This window comes from Diadema antillarum, unplaced genomic scaffold, assembly GCF_040938485.1.
Source record: "Diadema antillarum isolate AM-2024a unplaced genomic scaffold, OU_Dant_1.0 seq00000973_RagTag, whole genome shotgun sequence".
In the NCBI taxonomy this organism is placed as follows: Eukaryota; Metazoa; Echinodermata; class Echinoidea; order Diadematoida; family Diadematidae; genus Diadema; species Diadema antillarum.
The window spans coordinates 1314236-1341366 of record NW_027271815.1 but is presented as its reverse complement, the minus strand read 5'-3'; the positions used below and the strand labels follow the sequence as shown (position 1 = coordinate 1341366).

At 39.5% G+C, this 27131-nt stretch overlaps 2 protein-coding genes across 2 annotated transcripts; one reads left to right on the top strand and one right to left on the bottom strand.

Moving 5' to 3' along the window:
* The first annotated feature begins 166 nt into the window (after positions 1-166).
* On the top strand, positions 167-13304 carry LOC139742027 (large ribosomal subunit protein eL18-like). Its single transcript, XM_071652588.1, has 6 exons — positions 167-189; positions 313-399; positions 6629-6736; positions 8980-9202; positions 10131-10200; positions 13113-13304. The coding sequence occupies exons 1-6, from the start codon at positions 187-189 to the stop codon at positions 13186-13188; spliced, it is 567 nt and encodes a 188-aa protein (XP_071508689.1). The 5' UTR covers positions 167-186; the 3' UTR covers positions 13189-13304.
* Positions 13305-16762: 3458 nt separating this feature from the next.
* On the bottom strand, positions 16763-22536 carry LOC139742026 (uncharacterized). The gene is made up of 3 exons (XM_071652587.1): positions 22261-22536; positions 20397-20451; positions 16763-19018 (listed from the first exon to the last, which is right to left on the bottom strand). Exons 1-3 carry the CDS (start codon positions 22517-22519, stop codon positions 18712-18714), a joined length of 621 nt encoding a protein of 206 aa, XP_071508688.1. The 5' UTR covers positions 22520-22536; the 3' UTR covers positions 16763-18711.
* Between the last annotated feature and the right edge of the window lie 4595 nt (positions 22537-27131).

Genomic DNA, 27131 nt, shown 5'->3' with positions numbered 1-27131 from the left:
GATACAGCTAGCTCACAGGCGATCCAATGTGTACTAGTAGTTGGTGCTGTTTTTGCAGACGTAGACACGTGTGTAAATTCACATGTTGTCGCATGCATGCCATGCCCACAGATCTGATGCCCCGTAATCACTATAGAGGGCGCTAGATTTTCATTAAAAAGGTCTCTTTCGGCAATCTCGGCCAAGATGGTACATGTCTTACGATATTATGCGTTTGAAAAATCCCTTTAAATCAGTGCAATCGGACAACGTATACACTAGAAATACATGTATCTTTAAAATTTATTATTTTTTCTCCGTTCTGTATTGCAGGGTATTGATATCGACCACTCGAAGCTGCGGAAAGTCCGCAGAACAGAACCCAAGAGCGAGGATATCTATCTTCGGTTGCTTGTGAAGGTGTGTACAAAGACGAGTGTGATATTTTCATAGTCCCATGTACTGATAAATATGAAATTCAAGTTGGAGAAAGATGCACCGTACAGTGTACAACATACCTGATTAACTTACCTGGTGGCATTAAAGTTATATAAAACTTACTTGCTCCAGCATCTCTACTCGTGAAATAGGCACCACCACTGCTTGTCTGTACTAATACTATTAAATTTACTTGAGTGGCTTTCCCGTTCAGTGAATTCCCACGCACTGCATGCTGCACTGGCTAATTGCACTGCCACTGTCGCACTGACTGCCACACTGCAGTGCCGTGACCGTACCCGTGGCACTGCAATGTGCAAGCTGTGCAGCGTATTAAATGCCAATGGTGTAGAGTAAGAACCCCAATTTTCGGACGGCCTCCAATATCCGGACACTTACCACTTATCACAAGGCAGCAAGGTCGACTGTCACAGCACAAGCATATCACATCGTTTCACATACGATGTACCGTAGTTATGGGTAAACTCGGCCTAGCGGGTAAAGTCGGCCGCCAGCGTGCACAGTACAATTTTATGTACTGTGCGCGCTGGCGGCCGCCTTTACCCGCTAGGCCGAGTTTACCCATAACTACGGTATAGCGAGGTGCCCGCACCTCGTCAGGGGCCCGAATACCGTCACCCCGCTTAAAATTGTTTTAAGCGCACTAAACAAAAACTTATGCCCGGGACTGTGTTCAGTACGCTTGAAACTTGGCAGGGCTACCACAACCAAGCAAATTGTGGTGAAAACCGAACAGTTTTTCTCGAAAATCTGAAATTTGGGTAAATTACAGAATACCGGCAGCCAATCACGGAGAGCGCAAATCGCTCTGAAAAGAGCGTAATTACGCTTGCCGATAGCAACCATCTGAAATATTAATCCGATCTGCGATACGGTCCGTGATTCGGCTGTCGACGATTGCATTTGTTTACGTGTGTTTTCTTTGATCTGTGCGGTGAGAAGTGTGGTATCTTACGTTGTTCTCGGGGGTTTCGGGGGTGTCCCCCGAATAATGTAGTTCTAGATCCTGACGATGCTAGTCTAGACTAGCCGTTAAAATTTACCCGAATTTACGATGAATACTCACGTTTTTAGGAGTTGAGGATAGTCCGTATCCTAGAAATCGACAGCAATTTAGGTGAGACTAGAAAACAATCACTTATCTAATTGCTGGTGCTAGCTTACAGTACGCACTGTGTGGGTTCTCTTGACAGCCCACCATGTTGACTCTATGCAGTCGTACAACAATACCTACACACAACAGCTTATGATGCGTACGTGTGCAGTGGTAGCGCGTATTGAGTCTGCAGAACGCGCGCATGTTTACTAGTACAGTGTACAATACGTGTAGCAGTTGAGTGCGCACATGTCTCTCGACAATACGCGTATACGCGCTGCCTTGCCAAACTAGTGAGTAGTGTGATTGATCGTGTGAGTAGTGTGATTGATCGGCTCGATTTTCTTTACCGACGATTTACTCGAGTTATCTTGATTTAGAGCAGTTTTCCTCTGAAACCACTCAATTTTCGGCCGTCCCGTTCCCGGGCTTTTTGGGGCCCCCAGACGACGGGAAAGACGAATTTCAGCCCTTCGGGCTGAAATTCATCTCTAAGGGAGAGCCGCCGGAGGCAGGGCCGAAGGCCCCGCCTCCGGCGGCTCTTATATGCACTAATATGCTAATTTATATGATGCAAAACCGGTATTCTGTAATTTCCCCTGAAATTTAATCAGAATACGTATTATATCACCACTGTCCCCGCACGCATCTTTTACATGTACGTGTATGTCTATGGGAGCATCACGGTCACCCGCACACGTCTTTTACGTGCTTTGTCTATGGGAGTGCGGGTGACGAGTTGCGGGCCCCTTCCTTAGCGCGCAACTTTTTTGCATCGTTAGCGTTTAACGACGATAGCAGCAAATTTTCGACATCGATCAGTGAACTTGTGATTCCATTGGAATTTTCAGCATTTTTCCTGTATGTGAGTTGGATTTCAAAGAATTTCAGTGGTGAAATGTGATTCAAATATGGGCAAGCATTAACTATGATGAGGTGCGGGTCACCCAAGTATACTAGCACACTCGTTCACCTCACGAAAATGCCTGAGTCACCTCCAAAAATCCATCTAAAATCCCAAATTTTGCCGTCAAAATTGCGGAATCGCTGCGACTTTTCCAAAGCGTGCACAAATTAGGGCCCGTGTTAAGAATCGGGGTCGCCGAAAAAGCGCTAAAAATTGAAAATTACGCCGTTCGGTTGCGAGATTTTTCGCTTATCGCAAGCTCAGAGTGTGATGGTATCCTCAAAAACACAAAAGAAAAACAAAATCTCCGTACGTGCCGATGCAGTGAATGAATGTACAGGGGCTGAATGCAAGTGCAGAGTCCCAAAAATTCGGACACTAACGGGCGCCGCAACATCCCCAATGCAACCTTGTGTCAACAAGGTATGGGGCGCGCGGATTTTTCAGCGGCCTTGTATGCGTACTGACATTGCACGCGTGTCCGGATTTTGGAGACGCTGTCCGAATTTTGGAGAATTGACAAGGTAATAATATTTGGGGATTTTGTGAAATTTTATGATCGGTTTAACAAAATCAATATTGGGGAAAAATTAGTTTGATATACCGTAGTTATGGGTAAACTCGGCCTAGCGGGTAAAGTCGGCCGAGTTTACCCATAACTACGGTATGAACAAACATTATTATAGATTTCATTTTGTGGAAAATTATTTGAGTTGAATAAATATTGCAAAAAAGCTTAAGTGTCCGAAAATTGGGGCTTTTACTCTATGTGTAGTGTTCGACGCGAATTTTGTTTGTTTGTTTGTTCATTTTCCGTCTGAGAAGATGGCTGGATAGCCCATATTCAGCTACTTATTAAAGCTGGTCTTCCATGGGCATGGGGTCCAGTTGGATGTGAGGTGGGACCACGTACACTTCACCGGGTTTAACACGGCACCCTGCTCTTTGCGATGAATGAACATGCACGAGTTGTTACTCTCTCATACACATAGAATAAGCACAGCGCGGCACCAGTGCATGATGGGGCTTTCTCCGCTCCGTAGACATATAATGCACTTGTCAATGTAATGACTCACCCCACTACCCCCGGACATGGGTGCGTCATTTCCTCGTTTGGTCCGTCAAATTTGTGACCCAGGTGTTCGTCATTTTACCAGCTTTGTCCGTCAAATTTTTGACCGAGGGGTGCGTCAAAATCCCATCATTGTCGGTCAAAATTTTGACCGAGGGGTGCGTCATGGTACGTCACTTGGCTATGGAAAATAACACGCATTATTTTGAACCAAGGGGTGCGTCATGGTACGTCTCTTGGCTATGGAAAACTGCACGCATTTTTGCACGCTACCACGTACCGCGAGTGAAATTACAGTGAGCGCTTTCCCGCGGCAAGTGAAAATCAAAGTCGGGAAGCGTTTTGGAATAAGAGGGCAACACCAACACACATTGCTATCGAAGAAAGTTCGTTTACATTCCAATACAATGTGCGTCTAAATAATGTTCTGTGGTGACAAAGGCAAATTTTTGACAGTAAAAGAAGCGGCAGCAGAAGAACTGCCTGCCGCGTGCCATTTTTTGCTCGCGGGATAGCCCGACCAGCCAGCACCAGACGCGCGACGCAACGCTGTTTAGCTGTGCGAATCTCTACGTACAGCGACTACTCGAGCGGGAATGCCGTGGCGTGGTGTGTACCTGCGCTGCAGCAGTATAATTATGCATCCACCGCACTAGCAATGGCCGCGCACACACAGCGCATCTGCACACCTGTGATTGTCATGTATGGATTGCATGCACAGAATACATACTACTGTACGGAATATCGTGGCAGCAGCGTGATGTACGGTGAATGACGATACGGTGCTTACAGGGCCATGGTAAGGGAAACTTGCCGAAACTTTTACAAATTATGTTTACGAACCGAAAGAAAATGAAATTGCTTGAATAAAACGTATGCAAAAATCGTTTCAGTATTTACGGGGGTGCGTCAAATGTACCGAGGATGTCCGTCAAAAAAGTGACCGAGGTGTGCGTCACTTTCAATGTGTTGTCCGTCAAAAAAGTGACTGTGGTGTTCGTCACTTGCAGCGTTTTGTCCGTCAAAAAAGTGACTGTGGTGTCCGTCAAAAACCCCGTGTGGTCAGTCAAAAAATGACCATGACGCACCCATGTCCGGGGGTAGTGGGGTGCGTCATTACATTGACAAGTGCATAACTATAGTTACTATACACAGCCCACGCCCAGTTGCTGTTCGAGTGTTACGGAGAAAAAAAAAAAAGGCGACAGGGTTGTAGAGTTTAAAGGAAGGGAGGGAGTTTTCGGCCACTTAATTTTTTTTTTTTTTTTTTTTTTTTTTTTTACGGTTTAGCAGTTATAAAGTAAATTACAGAACCAAAGTGATGAATACACAAATAAAGAGTTAATTCCTAAACATATCATATACTAAACTGATATAATAAAATGATATAACAGATATAATAGAAATGAGACAAACTTTTTTAAGGGAGTTTTCAGCCACTGGGGGGTTCGGCCGCCATCGTAGTGTATGACTTGATAAATTACCTTTCATGGTGACAATAACGAAATGACTATTGTTATAAAGCTATACACAATCAATATTTCTCTCTTAATTCAGCCTCAAATTTCAGGGTGTTTTTTTTTTCTGCAAATCTTATAGTTTTTTTTTCTCAACCTACATTGTACAACACGTAGGGATGTATCTACCCTTCTTTTATTACCAGCACACTGTCATACAGCGAAAGTCACATTGTTTCTCCCTTCTTTCCAACATTTCTCATGTAGACTAGTGACGGTCATTTTCTTTTTTCTGCCTGTGTGTACATGTATAATCATTGAACTTCCTTAGATCTATTCTGTATTTATGATCATTTCCTCCTTTTATTTGGCTTATTAGATCATAATATAGGTCTACTACTGTAAAAGTGGAAATTTTCGCGGTGTTGAAATTGTCGCGCGTTTCGCGCAATCAGAAACTAGCGTGAAAATAAAAGAGCACAAATATTTTTGCTTGCCACATGTTCCTGTGCGTGATGTCTTGATTCCGCGGAACTAAAAACACGCGAAACTTTTCTCACCCGGCTTAGCGTGAAAAATTAGTTGTGCGAAATATCCACTTTTACAGTATTATTTTTATTATCATTGATGTAAAACTTCACTGTCCATATGATGGGGGGCCGAAAACTCCCCCCTCACCCTCTAGAGGCTGGGTTGAAGGTTCAAATCCCTGCCACAAAGCTAGCAATTGGTCATTTGCACAATGGATGTGAGAAAGTGAATCTATGCAGATCCTAGAGCTCTCGTTTATGTTAACTTTTGCCCTAATCCTTAGGAATATGGCAATGTGGACAGTCTAGGCAGGCTCACAGTGGTCTTCTTATTTGCACGCATAAGGAAGTGCAAAATGGGAATTAACTTATATATTCTCAGTTTTTATTGTGAAAATAAAAGATGGAAAGTTGAAGAAAAAATTGCAACTGATTGACAAATTGCCCAACATCGACATACACGTAACACTGAATTGATCAGTGTTTTAGTAGTACGGTAGCCATGATAAAAAATCATGGGCATGCTTATTTGAGCAGGATTCGAACCTACACCCTACAACCTCCTGATCTCCGGACAGACATCATCTCCACTAGACCACCAAGCTTTTGCCCGACAGCAAGTGTTGGTTCTAATCCTTTTAGCATGCAGCGGGTACTGCATAATTATTCAAATTCATGAAATTCTTCCGTCAAGGTGTTGTCATTGCAACTGATTGACAAATTGTCCTACATTGACGTAAAATCTACTTATTTACAGGATGTCAATATAGGGCAATCAGTTTGCTGACTTGTACTCAAGGTTTATATTGACACTTTATATCAACCGCCTTAGTTCAAATTTACAAGTACAATGTAAATGGAAGTCAGAAGTACAAAATAGCCTGTGGTTTTTATGCAATTTGGTTCAGTGGTTTCATGATATCATCATTGATACGGAAGTACATTAGTGCCACTATGTAAATTGTATGATGTAGGACTGGGAGATCAGTATCACCATCTCTGTCCAGTTCTGTAAACTCTACACTTCAGTGTACAATGTATTTAACTATTGACTCAACACTGTCACTCTGTGAACATGACTGTGATTGATTGAAAGCATTGCTTACTCCCTACCAATGATTACTGCAGCTCTACAGGTTCCTAGCCAGGAGAACCAATGCCAAGTTCAACACCATCATCATGAAGAGGCTCTTCATGAGCCGCAGCAACCGCGCTGCCATGTCCCTGGCCCGTGTGGTAGGTACATTTAAATACCTGTATGGCATGTTGGGGGGGGGGGGGGGGTTACTTGTATACACATACAACTGTATCATGTGTGGAACACTGATCAGGTCTGCCTTCTATTTTTTTTTTAATGCCTTGTGACACTCTGCACCTTTTTTTTTTAAGAAGTCATAGAACTTTAATAAATACATCACATACAACTTAGATGTGTCATATTCATGCAATGTGACTGTACTTCACCCAAAACTGTCCATTGTAATGTCCTTCAAAAAGAATGATAGAAATGAATACACATTTCTTTTTTCTTGTATGAAATGAGAAGTAAAAAGTCTTCAACTTTCCATTTCTGTATGTCACAATGTACCTTGTGTGTTGAATGAAAATGTAGTGGTTTTTTTTTATTGTGCAAAGAGAATATGAGGTTCATTCTCAAGATTAGTGGTCAAGATTGATAAATTTTATCACCAATGAATTTTGTTAATAAAAGGGCCATCCTTGTGGAAGAGATTATACATGAGAAGGCAGACACAGCCCAACTGACTCCACTTCAGTGAATTTGTTCTCATTCACCTTTGGCCATCTTGCTCTTGCTTCCAAAGCGTAGAGTCACGAATCTCTTTGCAACATACTACCATTGAAACTGCATTGAAGCCCTACATTTCTGATATTAAAGACTCCATGACCCCTTTCTTGCAATTTAGTCCTTTGATAGTATTTGGGATTGCCATTTTGTAATACAGTGCACTCCCGTTACAATGAACACGGCTATAACGAAATTTCGTTATAACGAAGTAAAACTTCTGGTCCCAAAATTATCGTCAATAAAGTCTATGGTACAAAATTCGCTTATAACGAACACGGTTACAGCGAAATTTTCGATATAACGAAGTTTTTTCCGAGCACCACTGACAAAGAAAAACAAAAAAAATGTGCTCCGTTATAACGAAATGCGGATTGCTTTCGAAAATACGTAGCGGAAAAAGGCATTTACAGCGTCTCTGCATGGGCGAACGCGTCACATCACTGTGTCTTCGCTTGGTGTGTCACCCACAGTTTCCGAGGGGAACTTGCGTTATTGTAATACAAGAATCTGAAATTGATTAACTATTTATTTTATTGTTCACATAGCTTTCCAGTGTATGACGAGTATTCAACAAACAGAATGTCATATATGCTTGGCTTCCTTGTTTTCGTTATATATTGTATTTGTTCGGTTATAACGAAATTTCGTTATAACGAAAGAAAACTGCCGGTCCTGAGCATTTCGTTATAACGGGAGTGCACTGTACAAAATGATAATTTGGCATTGTATCCATTAAAGATTATAAGTGAAAATAATGAGATTATTATACACAATTTCCAATACGCTCATTTTAACTCTTCTCACAGTTGACATAACTGACAGAGTGCCCTCATGACATTTCTGGGTAAAAATGCTATTTCAGTATTCATCGCATAATCGGGCATCTGATAATCGGGATCCTCGCTTAAATGACATACGCTTCCCAGAAACATTTCCAATGCACGTTATTTTCACTGGATAATCGGGCGGGGACCTCTGATAAACGGGACAATTTTTCTTCAAGCGATCTTTGATTTTGTTGATATTTTACACAAAAAATCTACCAAACTACCACAACAATATTTCAAAGATTCCCTATCAGTTGTCGTTTACATCGAACTTACAAAGCAAGCTGCGGACTGATGAGTTTTGACCTCCGTCCATCCAGTACACATACATTCATAGCCACAAAAGCGCCGTGTATAAGTATTCATGCCATTGCGAAACACATGCTTTCGCGAACATTCTTCTCCCCTAAGCAAAGCCATGTGCTCGCTTGCAATTCCTACTCACATCCAATAAAAAAACATGCCTTGCTCACACAGCTCAGGCTGTGTACGTTGTTTAATCTCAGTAATACACTTTGAGGGCAAAGTCCAAATTCCTTATCTCTGAGTGTTTCAACTTTCAATACACTGTGACCTGTGTGTACGTCACAATCTTCCTCTGTTGTGAATGAGCCAGAGGGTTGCGCCGAGGGGTAGCGTGGTTGTGTATTCATGTACATGTACAGTACGTCAGTATGTGTGTGTGTGTGTGTGCGTGTGCACTACATGACGTTAGTGTATGGTGAGTGCTCATCGCGAAATCGGGCACCTCGCTTAAAGGGGCCGTGTTTGCTACTCCCAACCTGTCCCGATTATGCGATGAATACTGTAATTTATTTGTTATGTTTGATGTTTTCTTGGGGCAGGTGCGCTACATGAAACACGAGAGCAGGCAGGGGAAGACAGCTGTCATCGTCGGCACGGTGACGGATGACCTGCGCATCCACAAGGTCCCCAAGCTCAAGATCTGCGCCCTGAGGGTGACGGCCCGGGCCCGTGCCCGCATCATCAAGGCCGGAGGGGAGATCATCACCTTTGACCAGCTGGCCCTGCAGTCTCCAAAGGGACAGAACACTGTCCTCATGCAAGGTAATGCCAGAGACCTTGTACTGCAAATTTTACTTTGACTGGATAAATGAGAAAAATTTACGCCACTGTATGCCAGAGAGTTGAGCAGTACAGGGGAACCTTGTAAAAAGTTGCTGGGGATCACTGAAATCTCCTTGTTGTATTGGGTAGCTTGTAAAAAAAAATAATAGTAATAATAATTATGTATGTTATACATTGCACATACACATTTACATTACTATTTATCTGTCTTTGCTCACCAAGGAAATGGACAGTATTCAATAACAGACTTATCAAGATATGCTTCAGAAAACAAAATGGTTTCTGATCGATTATGCTCTCACATACATAGTCACAGGTGGAAAGGTACTGTTGGCTGTAATCATGGCAAGATTTGTCAAAATGTGATACTGAAACTACTACTAAGGTTTTTTCTTTTCTTTTCCTTACAACTTTTCTGAAATCTCTTCAAAAAGTTTGTGCAGAATTTTAGTTCTTAACTGGAAATTCTGTATACATATGACCAGCAGTGAAGATCAGTTTATAGATTATATGAGCTCTTCCTGTAAATTTTGCAGGAATGCAGAAGGTTGGATACTGTAGCTAGAGAGCCATTAGAACTTAAATTTCAAATGGTAACTTGGGAACAGGTAGACTGCTGTGGAATGCTTTGACTGTCATGGATATTTTTGGACTTAAGAAATGTTTTCTTAGTTGATTTAACTCTCCATGTTGATTTTTGCTTTTCGTTGTGATCTCAAAATCCGTATCATTCCTATGAAGAATTATCTGCAATTTAGCAGCAAGAATAGATATAAAAAATAAAACCAAAACATAGATTTCAAATAAAGACTTGCTTGTTGGTAAAGATGGCCATCTTTTATGCAATGATAGACACATGTGAGAACATCATTTTTCTTTTCTTTTTTTTCTTCCAATTCTTTTGTAGGAAGTCGCACAAGCCGTGACGTGTACAGACACTTTGGCAAGGCTCCAGGAACTCCACACTCCTCCACTGCGTAAGTTGTCCATCATGTCCATTCTGTAACCCAGTTGGTTTTCCCACCTTGCCTGCCATAATTCAGGAGATCACCTTGAACACATTTAACATAATCTCTGTCACAGTCTGCCACTAGACTGTTTAGGCCAATTTAATAGGCTCTATTTTGATTGACAGATTACTCCAAAGGCTTTGGTGCTAACATTTAAACTTATTTGTGATTGGCTGATAAGGTAAGGAAAGAAGATCTTAATGAGAAAAAAAGGTTCACCACAAATGTATACAGTGCACTCCCCTTATAATGAACACGGCTATAACAAAATTCCGGTTACAATGAAATAGAAATCCAGGTCGCAAAATTATCGGCTCTCTGTTTTTTATTTTTTATTTGTTTGGTTATAATGAAATTTCAATACAGGGGAAACTCGGTATAACGAACACTGCTATAACGAGATATCGGTTATTACGAGGAAATTTTCCCGGTCCCAAATCTCCTTCCACACAAGTCTATGTAAAATGCTACTCTTATAGCGAGATCGGCTATAACGAAATAACTGCTATAACGAGATAAATTTTGTGATTTCCAAACAAAGAAAAACATAGCCAATTAAACCTGATATAGCGAGGTAAAGCAAAATGTCTTCGGGTAAAGCTTTACTTCGCCTGTGCTATCATGTTCCGAGATTGTAAAATCTTGTACACACATATTTTCTTCAGTTCACTCTACAGCTAATACCGCATGTTGTACGTGTATGTGTGTGTGTGGGCGCACTGACACATGCAGAAAATGTGGTAGGACGCCCGATTACATGATATCATCATGACGTTTAGCAAGTGTGAGGCAATCTGATCCTGTGATTGGCTTTCTACGTAGGGAATTCCCCATCTTCACACACACGCAGTCATAATGTACATACAGAATGTGTCACACACACACACACACACAGCATTGTGCAGACCTTATTCAAGCTTTCCACACGCAACACACACCCATACCGTAACCACACACCAATCCACAGACGATCTTCACACAATTGTAAGCTGCAGTTGTATATAGATTTACAAATTCAAACATCTACAATTGATAAGAAAAACATTCTTGATATCGGATTGCATTGGCGAAAAAACATCTTCTTACCCATAAAGGTGAGTAATTACCTCACACACATTACCAAGTTATCAGTATTGATGAAAGATGATGTGTAGTCCCACATGTGCAAATTAATGTCTTTATGTTATGCTTTCTTTTATGCCTACTGATATAACGAGATATCGGCTATAACAAGGAAAAAGACTCGGTCCCGACCATCTCGTTATATCGAGTTTCCACTGTATAACAAAAGAAAACTGCCGGTCCCGTTGACTTCTTTATAATGGGAGTCCATTGTATATTTGGGACTATAGCAGGAATCATTGCATGCAAGAAAAAAGAAATACTCAAGGGTGAAATTTCATCTATTTTACTCTGCAGTATGTTGGTTAAAATAGGAAAAATATGATTGAAAACCTTCAGGATAAAGATTTTACATAAGATATACGGGACATCTTATAACAATGTTGTCTGAAATCCACCTTATATTGATAAGCAATGGTTTCACAAGTACATGTAAGTTCTTAGATATCTTGTAGTGTAATAAATATTTTGTGCTGTTGGCTGTCATGATGAACTTCAAACAGAGTAACTTTCTTTCCCTGTAGGGCATTCACTTGGAAAGGTTCCCAGTGATGCATGGTGATTTTCCATAGTACAGTCCAATTTATGAATATTTTCTGGCAGTATGCTATGCTTAAAGGGGATGGCTAGTAACTGATCAGTGGGAATCAGTGGAAATGCTGGGGGATGATTGTTCCAATCCTTGTGGGATTCATTGAAGTGTATATTATATATCTATTGTTATGTGAAAATTATTTGCTTCAGAATGGTCTCATATATATTCAAGTAATGTGCAATTGTTCCAATCCTTGTGGGATTCATTTAAGTGTATATTATATATCTATTGTTGTGTGAAAATTATTTGCTTCAGAATGGTATCATATATATTCAAGTAATGTGCAATTTAAAGGGATAGTACAGTATTGGTGGAGATAAGAATTGGGCTTTTAACTTTTTGTGAGATACCAAGAAAACACTAATGAAATAGTACAAAGCATACCATTTTAAAGAGGAATTCAAAGTGTATTTGATGAAAATCGGGTTTGGAATGACTGAAACATCCAATAACAAAGTAAAACAAAGTGATCGTAATGAAATGTGGGTCCCACACTTTATTGAATCGCTCTGTCAGCCATTTCAAAACCAATTTTCATCAAATGTTGAATTCCTCATGGAATTACATGCTCTTTCATATTTCATAAGAGCTTTCTCATTATCTCGCCAAAAATGTTAGAAACCTGAAATTAGGTCTCAACCAAAACTATACGATCCCTTTAATGCCCCGTCACTGTACAGGCATGCTAGCCTGGAAACATTAAACTGCACATTACTTGAATATGAGACCATTCTGAAGCAAATAATTTCCACACAGCAGTAGCTATATAATGTACTCTTAAATGAATCCCTCAAGAATTGGAACAATCATTCCCCAGCATTCCCACTGTTTCAACTGATCAGTTACTAGCCATCCCCTTTAAGAATTATATAAGAAATGTCTCCCAAGCCACACTTGAAATGGTTAACGAGTATTTAAGCTTCCAGGATTGACAAGTTTGACTGTCTGTGTTGAAATGAGATTATAAAAATGTACGTAGGTAATAAGGCCTCATCTTTCACCAAATCAAACATCTAAATGAGCTAATTTATTAATGACATTTTCTTATGATAATTGACTGTGTGATTTTAATCAACATGAGACTTTAATCTTGATACATGTGTTCATTTTTCATTCAAAATTCATAACTGCTAAATGTCACAATTGTGTTGTCCCCTTCCAGACCGTACGTGCGCTCCTACGGACGCAAGTTCGAGACAGCCCGTGGCCGTCGCAACCGCTGCGGCTACAAGAACTAAGTCAGCCATCGATACCCATGGTCCCTCCACACCATCATCCAGTCTCCAGTGTCAGTCTGCATTGCTAGGGATCATTGTGAATAGCATCAATAAAGAGCCCTCGTGACACTGGGAAACCTACTGTGTGATTGCTTTTTAATCTGTTGTGTGTCAAGTGTAATAACTTGATGTAAAACATACAAAGATTTGGTAATATGATGGGAATTCCCACAAGAAAATTATATGAAAGATAAAGAATTGTATGAACAGCCAAGGGAAGTCCAAAACTCGCTATCAAGTGGTGATAGAGCATTCTCTAGAAGCTGTTATTTTTGTCTACAGATACACATGTATTCTCACAGACAGAGGTCACAGACATTTTTGTGATGTGTTGTTTATTGTAATATGACATCAAGGCTGTCAAAGCTGCACTTATGTCTGTCCATTCCCAATATTTGTGTGTGTGTGTGTGTGTGTTGTTACATTTGTGGCCCTATAGTGATTCGCAAAATGTGAAAAAATTGAAACCCTCGCAAAAATATAAGCTTTTTGCAGCATACATATACATTGTATTAGTTGCTGACACAAAGACATGCTTATTTGAAGTATTTATCGGAATATAAAACAAAAAGGAGTGACACCAGCTGCTGAGATATGAGTACAGTTTACATATCAACATGTACAAATGTATCATGTTTGAAACTACTGTAGATGACCAAGAGTACAGTATTTACACAGTTATTTTGTGGATTCCATATTCAAATTTTGTTCAATATCAGCATCATACACACACACGTATACACATGCATGTTTTGAAAGGCCTCTGAACATGAACGTACAGTAGTTTCCGATTTAGTGGTTGAACAGTCAACCCAAGTACCTCATATTGTACATGTATTTTTAAACATTAATACAATCGTACATGTACTGTGAAATGTGCACATCCGTATGACTGAGAAGTACTGCCCGTTGTAAGCTATGGTTGTACATGTATTTCACATGGTGTGAAAGTACAATGTATGTAATTGTGTCGGTGTGGTCTTTGATTTGTCAAAATATGTTGTTGTATGTTGGCTCTGCGAGAGTCAGAATCATAATTGTTCCTGCAAACTTGTGAAAACCTGAATTATTGTGGAGTCTATAGGAATATGTATTTCTTGAATATTGAGTAAACAAAAACAAATAATCAGTGTTAAAAATGGGATATATGCTAAGGCCATTAGTTAGTAGAACACAGTGGCGGATCCAGGCGGGGGCACCCCCCCCCCCCCTTTTTGTTTGTTTGTTTGTTTTTGGTTTGTTTTTTTGTTGTTAAAACACAAGAAATAACTGGAGAAGATGGGGGCATTTGCACAGCCCACACCACCCCCTTTCCGGAATTCCCAAATGTGTGTTATAGTTTTTATACATTCCTTACCCAGATTTCGTTATTTTACTAAATTGTTTAAAAGAGCAAGTATTCAGGGATTTGAACATTTTCACTTGACCTTTGACCCCGTGGCCCGCATTTCTCTTCATTGATTCACTAGTCAAATATCCAATTTCCATGACAATACTTTTAACCATACAGTGCACTCCCATTATAACGCACACGGCTGTAACGAAATTCCGGTTACAACGAAGTCAAAATTCAGGCTGCAACGTTATCCACTCGATGTTTTTTTTTTGTTTTTTTTTGTTTTTTTTTGCTTATTTATTCGGTTATAACAAAATTTCAATACATGTGTAATGAAAGAAAACTGCCGGTCCCAAGGACTTCATATAACGGGAGTCCACTGTACATGTATTTAATATATGGGGGAAATTATAGTGACAATTTAGCATTGTCGCTCAACCTTTCATCCCATGTAGGGGAATCTCCTCATAAAATGACATATATACATGTATTTGAGGATTTTTACCAGACCTTTGATCCCATGACCCCAAAATTCTCTAGAGATTTATTGTCGGGCCTGCTTGGTTTCATGAAGATAAGCTACACCAAGATATGGAGGGGGAAAATGTGAACTTTTAGCATTTTTACTTGACATTTGACCTTTGACCCCAGGGCTAAAAAAAAAAAAAAAAAATCCCTTGATAATCTGTGACCATAGCTTTTGTAGGGGAAACCTATTTGCAAAACATGGCAGCCTTCTACAGGTTTTTGTCCTAATGTGTGAGTTTGTGTTGCAAAGGAGTGCCTGACTTGGCGCAGGCATCACGTAGGCAAACATGATGCGTTCTCAGTTTACCCTGCAAAAGCGATCGTTCTTGTTCACGGGAAATGCACGGTGTCAGAGACCCTGAGAGGCTTCCGACGACCTTTCCCAAACGTAGGGTCATCACCTTGTATGCAAAATGTACAAATTCAAAGTCCCTCAAACCGGGCCCTCACAACGGGAACGAGCCACAACCTCAACAAAGGATACTGGTACACTCTGTATAATATACCCAAGCCATGAAGGATCAGCTATAGGTGTGAGCGCATTTTTGTGTCCAACTGGCTAAGTGTGACTGCGTTTTTAAATGCTTGACATGACCTATATTGTTTAATTCGTTACTTTTATTGACTGACGAAATTAACATCGGCCAGAGGCTGTTTTTACAGCATATCCGTGCCATAAAAAACTGACATAGATTCAAGCTGCAAAATAATACATTAAACTACTATTGATTACAAAGTTCACAAAATTTTCCTTTCGAAAAGTAATCAGAAATTTATTAATAGGAATCATAAACAAAAACTGTATTTAAAGTGCAGTTCATGTTATAATGCAAAATGTTGCTAATTAAACGCATTCTTTATTAGTAAAAATACATAAAATGATACAGTAAAAATCATCACAAAAATCATCTTATCATCAGTTTCGATTAAACACTGAATTTTCTGTCAGTTATGTTGCACAAAATCCCCCGACACCCCCCTGTCACTTGTGCATCTTTCATCACACCTGTAATCAATCTGTAGCCCAGATGGCTATCGGATACCTGTGAAACGATTAACTCTCCAGTCTAGCAACTAAAGTGACCATCACTATACCCTTCTCTGAAGTCTTTCCATCTCATTGTAATCTCATGCATCGGTTATATTTTTTCCATAGTTTACCTCCATAATATGATGCTCTTCTAGCCTTTTAGTTATTAAATATTATAAAGTGTTTGTCTCAAATATAATCAAATCTTTTTGAATAAACGACACTTCCTTACATTTGATGGAATCAATTTATAAACTACCTTCTGTTTACGAAAATGTAAAATGCGCCTACACTTGCGATCTTCCGTCCATTACTTAAATTCCGGATTATTGGCTTGCTGTACACTGGAGGTACAATGTAACGGTTCGGTCCAATTCACATCCATGACCATCTTTAGGCTCTATAGATGCATCATTTTGAAGCTATCATGATTCCCACATAGATGCAAACACTTTACTCGTTGAAGTTGTTTGTTTACAATTCTTACATCAAGCACTGCCGCTTCTTTGTTGTGTTTCATTCTTTTTTCCTTTTTTTTTTTTTGGGGGGGGGGCGGGGGGGGGGGGGGGACTCCACCCCCCCCCCCCCCCAAAAAAAAAAAAAAAAAAAAAAAAATCGCATTCAACATGTTCAACGCAAGTTTATTGTTTGTAAGCCACTTAGTCACTTTCTTCCAGCATTATACATCATACGCTCCATCTTTGTCTGGGCTGAAATACACGTGCTGTCATCGGGGACATCCGCATAATTATGCGAGACGTTGCAGATCGTTACACCTTTTGTTTGGTCACTAATATACACTCAGAACAATACTAGAAATGGGCGTATAATTTGTATCATGTATACAAAGTACAAAGGTTACTCTTGCGGGATGCCACACACTACTTGCATCTGTGAAGCCACGCCATTAACAGTATAATACTGCAACCTGTCATTATACATATTATGTACATTGTACTTATGTTTTAGTAGCTCTGGAACCACATCAGTGTATCCATCTGTGTATCATTGTTAGTATCAAACTCAAACTATTGGGGGTTTTTTTCAGTAACATTTAAAAGTAGTGTTTCGTTGGAATGCTTTGGTCGAAAAGTAAATTGATGTTCATCTGTGGTAATGATAACACAAGTGTTTCTCAAATTTCGGCAACGATTGGTAATTCCGACATTAAAAAAGCAAACAAACTCGTTAACAAAACACACACACACAAACACAAACAAACCTTTCAAATAATGTCTGTGTTGAATCAGGATGTTACTAAAAACCCTTGAAAAAGATCACTGAAATACCAAAGGGGCAACTTTCCAAGAAATTTCTCGTCAAATATTTGTGGGAATTTGAAGACTGCCTAACGTTCAGTGAGAGACAAATAAGACTATTGAGAGATCACTAAAAGATCATCTGATGTAATCGTATCAAGATCTCTGAGAGTCTGACCTTTCTATGATCTCTCTGTAATTTTTCAATGATCTCGTGAAAAAAAAAATGTAATATTTAAGAAACGGCCGAAATTTAAGTTAAAGATGGACTCGTAAAACCCTTGGGAGATCGCTGAAAGGCCACTGAAAGACGATTTTCTTGAAACACTGCCGAAAACTACTATACATGTCTTTTGAAAGGTTTCAACCTTTTTCTTTCTTTTTTGTGTGACTATGGACACAATGAAATTCACTATTTTAAGATCTCATAGGGATCAGGAAAAGTTCTCGGGAGATGATAAAATGTTTCCTGAAAGATCACTGAAAGATCTGTCAGTTTTTGCGGTATTCCAGCAGCCATTCAGATTGGCAAATGGTGGCAAGTGTCTTTCATGGAATTGAGTGAAGTGTATCTGTCCAGTTGTCCGTGGTACTCTACCCTGTAATGCTGGATATGCATCTCTCCAAAGCTCTCTGTCTTCATTCAATACGTTTATTCCTTTGGTTATTGTGAGCTTCTCTATGGATGGATCGGTGTATAGCTCGCATGGAATATATCACGACGAAAAGGCTTTACATACACGAAACAATAACGTTCATTTACACTACAAATAATAATTATGCAAATGCTGTAGCCAAGACTCCAACAAACATTACTTACACGATTTTGAAAAGAGAACAATATATATATATAAAGGGCGCTACATGTTCATATATTATGTTTTCCATCATCTTTTCTCTTCTTCCCATTTTCCATGTTCTATTTTTCTATTTGACTGATGGACTGGATTCAGATTAAGTCACTTCTTTGGCTGTACAATCATGATGCACAATATGTAATACATGGCAATAAGTAATTGTAATTATGAACCGATCTGCAAATTTTCACAACATTAAACTATTCCGCAGATTTTTTTTTTTTCATTAAGAGGGGCGTAAGAGGATTCCGTGCTCCCTGAATTTGCCGTCAAAATGAGTAATGGAATAAATGAATAATTACATAAAATAATAGATAACTACATAAATCTAATCGTTCTGCCCCAACAGCGATAAGTATAGGCCACATGTACATGTATACACACTGCTAAACTAGATAACAGGTCTTACAGGTTTCGTGCAAAGATTTTGCAACCTCGTCTACCGGCGTGGACGGCGCCATTGGCACTGATTGGTCATGGGAGGTACGTCTCCTGGATTTTGATAAGTTCCGCAGCAATCAAAGCCTCTCGAAGCTTGTCCCGCTGAAGAGCTGGATCAACTTTCTCCCGCCATTCGAAAAGCATCTTCTTAAAGCCGTCTGATGTTACATCGCCACCCGCGTGGTTCAGTTTCTGGAACTTCTTGAAGTCGGCGTAACTGAACCCTAGCTTGAATGCCAGTGTGTCCTCGTTACAGATCAATTCTCCCGCGATCTTTTGGATAATCTCGTCGTCAATTGCACCTTCACAAGTCTTTGTCGCTGCTGCCGAAGATGAATGTCTGTGAGAGAGAGAGGGGGAAAAAAATATATATATACAGTATATTATATCATATATTATTATGTCCGCCTGAAGATCGTCCGGTGGAAGGACGTGAAACCGTCGGTAGCGGTCTCCGTGCACCTAAGGTAAATGACTATATATATATATATATATATATATGTTGCAAATTCACGTATTGGCTCCAATTTAACGAAGAATAAACCGGTAATGCAATGTTTCGCCAATATAGAGTTTATTGAGCAACTCAAATTTTCGGTGGCTTCCATCCACCTTCTTCAGGAGTCTCGACGCGTCGAGACTCCTGAAGAAGGTGGATGGAAGCCACCGAAAATTTGAGTTGCTCAATAAACTCTATATTGGCGAAACATTGCATTACCGGTTTATTCTTCGTTATATATATATATATATATATATATATATATATATATATATATATAACTATATATATATATATATATATATATATATATATATATATATTGCATATATATATGCATAATTATATCATTGCAAAAAGAAAAAAAAAATGCTGAAAACTCCTATCTAATAATAGCGATCGAAATGGAGTATGGACAAATAAAGAGTCCCAATTGACCCGAACGTTCGATCCTCTTATACCAGATTCTTCCTCTCAAAGGCTAAAAGACAAACATTCATGACAGGCTAATTCAGGGATTGCTTTATGTAATTTTTGCGGTACTATAATACTAAGGCATTGTGGACAAGGGCCAACAGCAGATGTGAATCATTTCTAGGAGGACTTGAATAATGCTAAGGGTTTATAATACTAGCAGGGATAATCCAATTTTGATAAAGACATAACAAATCAAATTATGTAGCAGGTGTTCGAATACCAATTTCTAATTTTTGAACGAAGATACGGCACCTGCCCACACTTCAAATTTGGCAATGACTGACTGCAGGCAACTCAGTTATGTACTCTATTAGGACAGGTACAAGATGTTCTGCAGCGCAATTTGATTAAAACAAACTTGGTTGTATCTTCAAAATCGTGAGTACAGGTAAAGGAGAAAAATACATTATCATGTATATATTTAGTTTATCAGATCTGTGACAAAAGTAAAATTACTCCTGATTGTCAGGCTACGTTGTCATCTGAAAACCTGCCTGTTGATAATTGACTTATCGTAAATTGGCAAATTATAGCAATTGGCCGGAGTCGCGACGCATTTCCTGAATCTGATTATTATACATTTATTGTGGCGGCCTCGAGAAGCAAAATCCTGCAAGGTCATCTACACTATACGATAATGTAATACATATGGGGGATTGGTGTGATGTGTAATTGTTAAACTATGCCAACCGTTTCTGAACTTGGATTTGTAAATTGATATAGCTACAAGGCAAATACGTACTCCTTTGGAACACCAGCAGGTGGCGGGGCGGCTGCTCCTCCTTCGTTCAGTACACCTTGAGGTAATGCCAGGAGAACAAGAACAGTTTAATGTCAGGACATTTTCATCTCACTTATTATACAATCTTATAGGATACATGGGTGTGTGTGTGTGTGCGTGTGTGTGTATTCGCACCCCAGGTTAGCTAAAAGGGCGTGGCAAGAGATGTTGGAAGGATGCAAAAGATTTTATCCTCCAACATCTTTTTCAAACCCTGCCCGATGAGGATGGAGAATATCCCCATTGGGTGAATCCCTATACTATGTAAGTTGCATGCTTATACCTCAATATGTTGATGTTACCAAGGAGGTATATGTTACACACTTCGTCTTTAGGCCTATCATTATGGAAGGGACTAAACGCCCCTTTATGGCAAAGTTATGTGATGTCTGTACATTGTTTACTTACTCATTTATTTGTTTATCAATATCTTGAAGGGCATTATGTATATGGGATATATGCCTATTTTCATATTTTATATCGTAAAATGTACAAAGATCGAATTTGATAAACACAACAAACTGTTATCAGGGCATCTTACGCTAGATGGTAGAATCCCTATGTAAACCGAACTGCCGTCTGCTATAGGTTAACGACAAAATGACAAAGATATGATTGAAAAAGATTCAAGAAACACATAACAGAAGATAGTGATAATTTTCATAAGATGATGATCGCCGAAAAAAAATGGATAAGTCGTTTTTGTGCACTATTCATCAATCGCTAAAGTGAAAAAAAAACAGCAATTAACTCATGATTCAGAACGAGGAGATTCTTTTAAGTTAAGAGAAAATAATCCTTAACAATACCATGAACGTAATTTAGCTACAGGGTACTTGACCTCACTAGCAGTTTTAAAGAACATAATTTTCGTAAACACAATAAATAGACCGGCCAGGAATGATCTATAGGGTACACTCTACTGTGGCCTAGAGCAGGTGATATGTAAGTTAGAGAGCGGTGAGATTTTGCTCTTGTTCAGTTCCCATGTTAACACAACACAATAATTGACATGGCGAACTTTAATACAAAACCGTATCCATTGTCAAAGCAATAATGTGTGAACAGAGTTATGACTCACTATCCGTGTTCTGAATTTTCGACCGAGAACATTCGGAAGTGCAGTGCGGAAGGCACGTAAGATACAATAATACCCACGTCGAGCCGTTTCCTATAATGCTGCAATGTGTTAAATCAATTTGGCATAATTTATTATAATGGATACTGTGCCAAAGCCAAAAGCACTAGAATGGCTACACATCGAATGTAAACAAGTTAATTCGTGTAAAACATTATGAACAATTAGACACCACATGTTGTTATCATGTAAACCCCAAGCAGGCTTGCTCCTGTCTGACATTACTGCTTGTATACTCATATCCTGCATAATTTGCGGGGGTTTGCCACACTATGAGACTATCATTTTCAGAAGACTCTGAATGAATGCCGCACAAAGGCGGGATAATTCATCCGTTTCAGGTTATCATGATCGAGGGGTACATCGATATAATGAATATTAGAAAGGCGCAGTTCATGCAAACAAATATGGCCGCTTCTAGTTCACTGATTTGGGTGTACAATGTATTATATTCATACTGTAGCCTATGTGTTGAGTCACGCGTGTATATATGGCATTGGTGAACAAACCAGGATCCCACTCGTACGGGATTATTTGCAGTAGAGCCATGACAGGACACAGTAATTCGCGATCGCATTTGAACTGCCAGTAAACTAGTCTTATCTACCTCCATGGATAAACCATGATTGTAAACTTGCAGAGCGTGTCGTGTCTACACCAGGCGAGGATATATAGAACCTCACTCACCAGCCTCTACTCGGTCGGCCAGGCTCCCGTCGCCGCACTGCCGGAGCGCCGCCACTAGCTTCGCCTTAGTGGACCCGTCTCTCTTGTTCCATATTTTCAGCATTTCATGAGTTCCTTTCTTCTTTACCAGGTCCACCTGGTTTTGGGCTTCGAATGCATCCACTTCAGCTTGTTCGAAGTCGAGTTCGAGCCCGAGTTCAGATATGTCTGTGATCTTTTTAGAAATACGTAATATTTCTTTGTCGTTCAGACGCGCCATGTTTTCGGGCAGTCGTGTGTTTGTTCTTCACACTCACTTCAATAGGAGCGACCGTTCGGAATATTAGTACCCGGTAGCAAAGTTCTTTGCTAACAGCTCCTGCAATCGTGTTTATACAAGCACTGCAACTGGGAATCCCCTTCCGCATTGGGAACTGCGGAGAAGATCGGGAGTTTCGTGGGGAAAAATAGTGGTGTGACCATGGAGCTACAGCAAGGGGTCACGGAACTCGAAGGGGGGAGGGTGTTCCGCTGGGATCTACAGACACCCCCGCCCCCCCCCCCCCCCCCCCCCCTCTCCATGTACACACTCTTGTGACTCTGTAAAAAGGAAAGACACTGCAAAGACTTTACGCTCTAAAGTTTTACGAAAAGTACACATAAGCCTACCCTCGAAGTATTTAATACTGACATATAGGTATCTATATAGTGCTAATAAAACTCCTCGGATCATGCATATGAAAGGAGGCAGGTAAGGTGCTCTTACCTCGAGAGACTAGGCCTACAGTGGCGGATCCAGAGGGGGCTTACCGGATGCACGCCCCCTCTTTATTATTTTTTTTTAAAGGAAAGAAATAAAAAGAAAAAAATGAGGGGGGGGGGGGTGGCGAGCGCCTCCCTTATGGAATTCCTGGATCCGTCTCTGGACTAGAAGAGGGAACATGCGTGGATTCATATTAAAATGTGTTTATATTGTTTAATTTGACTTCACGAACTATTCAGCCCAGCCTACTATCCAGCAATGGCGGCACCCAGATTTTTTAATGCATAATCATTAAACGGATTGTCCCATTTTCTTCACCCTTCTCTATTGTGTTGTGATTCTATAGATATCCCATATGATATACCTCAACCAGTACTGCACAGTCCCTTTAAGATCCCCTTGAGTTTACATGTGTTTAGTGATCAATAGACTGTCTACAATGGTCATTTTGTTTTTGTTCAGTTGAATCATAGGTACGACCACCCTTGCGTTATCGTATGGACATTAAAAACGCTATTTAGCTCTTTCTGTCACGTAGCAGTGCCACAGACTTCTGACACTATTTATGCAATGTGAGGTGTGAGAAAGAAGAAATGAGTAAGAAGCAACCGTTGGAACAATCGGAAACTGCAGTGACGATGTTCTTTATGCATTAATTAATTTATTAATTTATCTATCTAATTCTTATTTAGTCATAGATTTGTTTATTCATCTATTTATTCGTCAATGAATTAGCGGTAAGTATCTTCAAACGTTACATATACGAAACAAATCGGACAAGATCAGTCTTGTGTCAGATCCGATGCAAAGTGAATTTGGTAAAACGGAGGAGGCTGCCTAAAAGGTTTAATTTATACATTTATTTATTTATCTGTTTATACATTTATTTGTTTGAATTTATTTATTTATTTTGTCAATGGATTAGTGATGGTTATCTTCAAACGTTACGTGGGGACCTCAGACAAGATTAGTCTGTCTGGTCCGGTGCAAAGTGTCGTGTGTGCTGAGTTAGATTTAATTAAATGTGAATGATATGCTTATATGATAACGCAGCTTACAGTATGATTAAAACTCAAATTTACAATTCCTCTGAGGCGTGTCCAGCCTCCAAAGGAAGAATATTTATTATTTTGCAAAGAAATTAATTCTTCTCAGCCACAACTAACTGTTGGTTATCAAACAGCTATGGCTTATCTTTTATGTTTTCATTCGATTTATTTCTGTTCCTTTGGTACCACAATATAATTGGGCTTTGGACAGTCCGTTCTATTCACATACGATTATTCAAGGCCTGATAGACATGACTGGCTTGAGAAATTCATTCAAAAATCAAATAATTATACTGTCAGTCACTAATCAGACTTGCCCTCAATTTCCGCGACACTGCAGAGTTGTTTGCCCTGCGGATCAGAAAAAGAGAAGAGCGCCAGCTTTTGTCTTCCCACACCCCATCTCCATGAATTGGACAGATGGCAAGATGCAGGTGTCGCGGGGTTGAACACAAAAGACACTCGTCTTCCTTTCAACCAATGCGAACTAGAAATTTAATAAACAACGGCATATGCTTGCGCTTCCAGAGCTGCGTCCCCTAAGACACTGTTGTATTTTCGACAAAATGTCTTTGTGTTTTCAACATAATGGCATCCATGCCTTTGGAAGCCGATTGTATAAAAGACAATAATTATTCAGTCAATCCGCCACTTTGCGAAACAGCATCAGAACCGTAGACCTTGTTGGTGCACCAAAGTCCAACAAGCAACCTTCTTGTTCAAGACACAAGCAACGGATGGGTGCTGGAAAATGGGTGTAGGATAGTGTCACAAAATGTTTAATGTGCTTATCTTTCTTAACCCTCTACGTGTCACATTAATTGATAATTGTTCGTAGGTTTGCGTGCAAAATTTGTGCAGATTTGACTCACTGACAGAAAAAGGCTTGATAACCACAAGCCACCGATTACCTACACATTATCACAATATCAATTGCTTGAAGACAACAACATTTCCACAGCGATATACAATGCAACTTGAAATCATATTGTTATAGATTGCGCCAATTAAATACAAGAACATTGGGATACAATGTCTTTGGTTGCAAGGATAGGCGAGATGCGCAACTGTAGAGGGTATGTTTCATATTCCATTTTTTCCGTTATGGACCCTTCTTTAATGGCTACCGGCAAAAGTGATCTTTTAAAAAAAAATTCTTGGACACTCGGACTTTCTGCAAAAGATATCGTTCATTTTTGCCTATTCCCACGCTTGTGAAATCCAGTGTGGACGGAAGATAATGGATCAAAGTTCGTGCTTCTCAGCGGAACCCATGATGTAATTAATTATACTATAAAGAGCAACAACCTGTGAGGAAATAGGCCTACCTCAGGGATTGATTTCATACTGTTTTTTTTTTTTTTTGGTTGTTGTTGTTGTTGTTGTTTTCTTTTGTTTTCTTTTGTTTCTTTTACAGAGAGGGAAGACATATACTAAGCCTGAAAATGACAGAGTGATCAAATTTGTATTTGAGACTTTTATTGCCGATCGTAAACCTTTAATTCTATCAATCGTATGTTAATCACACGTTGCCACACACTCTCCTCAATCAGTCAAGCTGGTCTTACTTCCCATCAATCGAAAAATAGGATGGTTTCGCCTGTTTTGAATAAGGTTTGATTTTTTTTTCTGGGCCGATATTAGAGTTTATGAAAGCCTTCTCTGTAGGGACGTCAGTACCTCTAGCAGATGTAACCATGACAACGGCACCTGCAGACGTTCGATCGGCACCTCGAGGCATTGGCTGGCTGCCGCGCCTCACCGCTCCTACCGTCTGAACGTCTTGTCATGAGCTAGCTGCACCTTAGTGACTCTTGGTTTTGTTTGTTTGTTTGTTTGTTTGTTTGTTGTTAGCGTTTTGCTTTCATCAACTTCCCAAGTTCTATTTTCATTTTTTCTACCATAACGACAGAGTGCTTGACATAATTATTTCGTCTTTCAGAAGGCAGGTGGAACAATTTTCCCTTTGTCATTTTCTAAGAAATGTGTACTTCTCAAAAGTACGTGAAATTCTCTTTTTATTTTCTTGATAAAGTGTTGTGCTGCAAATTCAACACCGAAAACACCAAAACGGATTGCTCGATTTTCCTCAAATTTCACTGAAATATCCTACTACTAACATTATTTCTGAATTTCGACATATTAAGTTGGGGTAATCATTTTTACTCTTTTGCTATCTTAACAGCATTTTGTGATAGTTTCCGAACAGAGAGCATGACAATTGTCTGAGTAGGCCTACATTGCAGGTTGTCAGAACTTATAGCACGTTAAACGTTTGTTAAATACTAGCGTTGCAATCATTTCAAAATTCATTGAAGCAGAGTCTACACAAACAGTTTCAATGTCTTGTTTGTCTGTTTGTTTGTTTGTTTGTTTGTTTTTCTTCACGTTGCAAACGTAGGGGAATCTCAGCGCCATGAAATATGAATGACAAGTTATACAAAAACACAGGTAAACTTTCTCTGTTATAGACGTTTAACAGTCGAATCTTCATGCCAATGTACAGATTTAATCAATGTCCTGAAATAATGCAGTATACATATAGACAATGGACTATTCGTCACTCATACATTTTAGGCCTGGAATTATCACTGATACAACCCGGAGGTGTAAACACTATAGTAAGGGACAGATTGTGTATCCCTCATTGTACATTGTACATTGTATACATTGTACCCCGAGGCATCGACCCATGTCAAGCTGCTGCTTATGATCGCGGTCTCCTGCTTTTCTGTTATCATAATGTCTAAAAATGCTCAATTCTAAAATCAATTAATTTGAATCTCCCTTTTTTATTTTTTTTTCTCCTGAAATTCGTTTATTGTCACGACATGACATATATTCTGAATGAATAATCAATCATTATTTACATAATTTACAACTGTTGATGCCACGATTTCCTTCTGAACATTTTTTTTTTGTGAGTGATATTATGCTGTATATATACGTCTCATACATTAAATACTGTCATGTTTATTGTGTATGTATACAATATGTACTTCGAATTAATTTGTAAGACAGTATTCTAGCTTATGCGTCGTGTAATGTTAATTTCTAAATATATGTATTTTTTTTTGAAA